Source organism: Poecilia reticulata, chromosome 9 (assembly GCF_904066995.2).
Source record: "Poecilia reticulata chromosome 9, P_reticulata-male-v2, whole genome shotgun sequence".
NCBI classification, from domain to species: Eukaryota; Metazoa; Chordata; class Actinopteri; order Cyprinodontiformes; family Poeciliidae; genus Poecilia; species Poecilia reticulata.
In genome coordinates, this window is record NC_088838.1 from 25255362 (window position 1) to 25259544 (window position 4183).

The 4183-nt window shown below is 39.5% G+C and overlaps 1 protein-coding gene across 1 annotated transcript; it reads right to left on the minus strand.

The window, feature by feature from the left end:
* Window positions 1-713: 713 nt before the first annotated feature.
* Window positions 714-3268, minus strand: cldn5a (claudin 5a). The gene has a single exon (XM_008418166.3). It carries the CDS (start codon window positions 2925-2927, stop codon window positions 2280-2282), a length of 648 nt encoding a protein of 215 aa, XP_008416388.1. The 5' UTR covers window positions 2928-3268; the 3' UTR covers window positions 714-2279.
* Window positions 3269-4183: the final 915 nt, after the last annotated feature.

The following is a 4183-nucleotide window of genomic DNA, read 5'->3' on the forward strand; positions in this document are numbered from 1 at the left end:
AAATCTGAACCAGGTGAAGCTAAAACTGTAACATTTGATGAGTTTCGGATAAAACATATTTACATACAGACGTGTTTCTGTATTAAATGCAAAATTTTTATATTTTTTGTACAGTTTTGGCTTAATTGCTGCTATGAATATGTTGGGTTTTTTTCAGCAAATGTCCTTTTTTGAGACAGTTAATAATTAATTACTAAATTAGTTGAAAATAATTTCAATAATCAATTAAATCACAACTTATTCAATTAATCGTTTCAGCCTAATTCAAATACTTGAAAATTATGAAGTAATAGTCAGTAAATACCCACTTATATTTACGTACTGTAATTTGCATTAATAAAGAGATTTTTCTGTAGTGAATTGGACTTGTAAATCCAGCCCGGCAGACTGTGTCTTATTCTGTGGGATTGAGATTAGACTGAATGAGTCGTGCTGAAGCCTTTCACTGACTGACCTGAGGAGGGGCGGCGGTGGTCTCAAACTGGGGGTCGTTGGGAGGCGGCGGGGCATTGTGAGCTGAACAGCAGAGCCCCACTCTGACTGAATGGGCATTGTCATCTGGATTTCTTTGGATAACCAAAATACTTTCTCCCGTCGTGGGGGTTGTTTTATGGACCGGCGGTGGGAACAGCATGACCAAGCCGAGGAGGTTCCCCCCCTTCACCACGTCTCTGCTGTGGTTTGTTTTTAATAACACACTCTAAAACTAAAGATTTCAGACAATATATTCTGTTTAATCATAATAAAATGAAACAGTATTGCATCTTCATACACATGGAAAATGAAACATAACATCAGACGTCAAAAATAGCAAAAACCTGGAAGTTATGTAAGGAAAAGATGCTTTCATAGTGCGAAAAACTTAGCAGGTGCTCAGACAAGACAAAGAATGGACTCCCACATGATTCCCCGACACAAAAATAACACTCTACGATTCAAAAGGACTTTAACATGTGAGATTTTCTTCTTAAGTCTTTCTCCTTGTTGGACGTTGTTTCCAAGTCGTCAATCTTGGATCGTGGTGCATTCATATTTTGCTCATTGATGTTTTAATTAGGAAATAGTGATGAAATATTAACCAAAACAAAACAGCAAGTGGTTATTTGATTTTAATGTTACGGTAAAGCATTTAAAAATTTTATTGAATTGTTCTTGTGGTGATCAAAAATAGATGGTTTGATTCTCTTTTTCTGTTTAAAATGTTAACAAAATTCTTTGCAAGGAAAATAATGGAAAAGTTACATTGATGTTTCAAATAAATTCTGCGATTACTGAAATCTGTGACTGTAGGGGGCGCTGTTTCTTCTGCTGGACACTGAGTTGTTTGTTTTTTCTTCACAAAACATATTTAATAAACATTTGGCTGAATTTATAGGAGGGTATGAAGTTGAAGTAAGTTGTTGGCATTTTTTTATTACCTTAAATTCTGTTGAAAACAGTCACCCCTCCGGTACTCCATATAAAAGTGACGTCACGGGGTGAAGGGTCGTCTTTAGCCAGTGTAGAAATGAGATAAAAGAGCTGTTTTCTTTTTACCTGTGGTTTTTAACATTTAACATCTGCTAAGAAATTCAAACCAAATCTAAATCACTTGTAATTTCTGAACCATAAAAAGGAAGAAGAAAAAAAAAGCTTGTATTGCAATTTTATATCTTGTACTTTAAAACTAAAGTCAAATTACCGGTTTATTTTTGTTCTTATTGCTGGTTTCTGGTGACAAAATGCTACTGCCGCCAAAGAAAACAGTTTTTCTCTGTGAGCGTGTGCAGCCATTCTACTGTACAACTTTGTGCTGACAATGCACACTGAGGACAAAGAACACTTTACATTTTCGGTGCAGAGACTTAATCAAACAAGAAAAAATAGCAAATAAATCCAAATCTAATGATTTTGACAATTTACAAAAGCAGGTACGTTAGAAAGATACTCCTTTTTTGTCGTGTGCTATTCTTACAGTTATGGAGCCAATACAGGGACATTAAAAGAAAATAAAAAAGTAAAACAAAAGTTTATGTTTTATTTTTTCCATCAATGTCCCGGTAGGGGCTCCGTATATTGTCGATAGTCTTAAAATTTTAAAAAAAAATCTCCAGTAGACACAAAAGCGTGTAAAAATACGGCCCGAGAATATTGAAGGACCAGAGAGGCTTCCGCTGATTTCAAAGTTCAAATTTATACGTAAAAAAAGTTGGAGGTGCAAAAACAAGGTCCGTAAAAAACAGTTTTTTCAAAGCTGCAAGTCACTTTTACGCACCGTCTGCTCCGCGCCATGCAGGCAGCTACACATAATTCCTCTTGTCATAGTCCCCGTTCTGCGAGGCTCTCTTGGTCGGGGCATATTTTACAGAGTATCCTGAGTTTCCACTGGAGGGACAGGAGCAGCAAAGAAGCGTTCCCCCGATCAGCAGCAGCGCCGTGGCCGCCCAGCCGATGTAGAGCGCAGCGCCGATTTCCCTCTTCTTGGATGAAGGCACCTGAGGATTGTAGAAGTCCGATATGATGTTGTTGGCCATCCAGCAAAGGGGAACCAGCACAAACAGGCCGCTGATGATGTAGATGATCCCACCGGCGTTCACCACACGGGCTTTCACGTACTCTGTGCGGATGCAGTTGGTGCACTGCGCCCCCGCGATCACCACCATGAGACCCAGCACTCCCATCACGGAGGAGATGATGGTGAGCGCTCTGGCCGCCTGCAGGTCGTGGCTCAGAGCGAGGACGGAGTCGTGCACCTTGCACTGCATCTGGCCGGTGCTCTGCACCACGCAGGACATCCACAGGCCGTCCCACATTGTCTGCGCCACCACGATGTTGGCCTCGATGAACGCCGTCACCTTCCACATGGGAAGCCCGCATGCAACCATGACCAGGAGCGAGCCAATTACGCACAAAGAAAGACCCAAGATCTCCAGTCCGGCCGACACCATTTTCACTCTTCTTTCTTCTGTCTGTCCTTTCTAAAGTTGATCAAATTCTCCGTATTTCTCCAGCAAGCTGTGAACGATTCCACTCCTGTGTAGCTTTACGCTTAATTGCGCAGCAAGTCTCTACATTCACACAAAAATATACAGCAGCTGCGCCGAGTCTCTTTGTTAGTGAGTGGATGTGAAAACAACTGGAAACACAGAAGCACCGGACCACGGATATCTGCAAGGTGGGGGTGTGAAAACCCAACCAGAAACTTTCCTCCAATCCGCTGCGGCCGCATCCTCTGGGGACCAATGAAAATGTGGGGAAGTTGAGCGACTGAATAGAGCGGTCCAGAGCGCATTGTGCGTTTGAACTGTTATTTCCAGTGAATAGAGGGGTGAAGGGCTTAGAAGAAGAGGGGGAGCCTGGCTGTGGGGAAGTTTAGCTGTTTTTTTAAGCAGCTTTGAAACAGTGGATTATTGATTTTTCAGACATGGGGGCTTAATATGTCTGTGCCACACATGCAGGAGAAAGTCAATTTTCATATCTGGTTTGATACAAGATTCAGTAATTTAAATTCTGTTTGCACAAAAAATAACTAAATGTGGACATTTAAAATTTTAAGATGAAATTTACTACTAGAAAGAACTTGAGGTCAATTGAAGAGAACAGCTGAAATGTAATGAAGTAACAGAACAGTTAATTTGGGAATGCTGCCAGCTATAGCAAAACATAAACATATATGTAAATAAATTGGAGTAATCCCCATCTTTTACTTAAATCTAAAGTTTGATATTGATGTGAGCTGTAAATGAAACTGAAGTCAAATTCTTTGTTTATGCGCACAATCTTAGCTGATAAACAGATTCTAAAGTCAGTCCAGTCAAAGATTCAAACTATTTTTGAATTCATTTTATTAAATCAAATACATTCCAGTGATACAAACTATTTACAGTGCAGGCAAGTTCAGTGTATTACATGAACTGGTAAAGAAAAAGTTAGATGATTTACTTGTTATCTTTGTGTAAAAAAACAAATCAAATAAATAAATGTGTCTCATGGTTTAAAGCTTATTCAAATTCATTATAAAAAGCAAATAAATAAACACGTCTTAAGGTGATATCACTATACACAGTTATGACACAGCTGAGCTACAGTTTTCAACAAGTACTACAAATATGCACTCAGCATACGATTACCAACCACCCAACCAACCAACCAACCAACTTCCAAAAAGAAAAACCAACACCCCTGACGTAAACCATCAATAAGA

Bases quoted from the DNA above. Each gene is read 5' to 3' on its own strand.
- cldn5a (XM_008418166.3), bottom strand. From the start codon at position 2,927: ATGGTGTCGGCCGGACTGGAGATCTTGGGTCTTTCTTTGTGCGTAATT.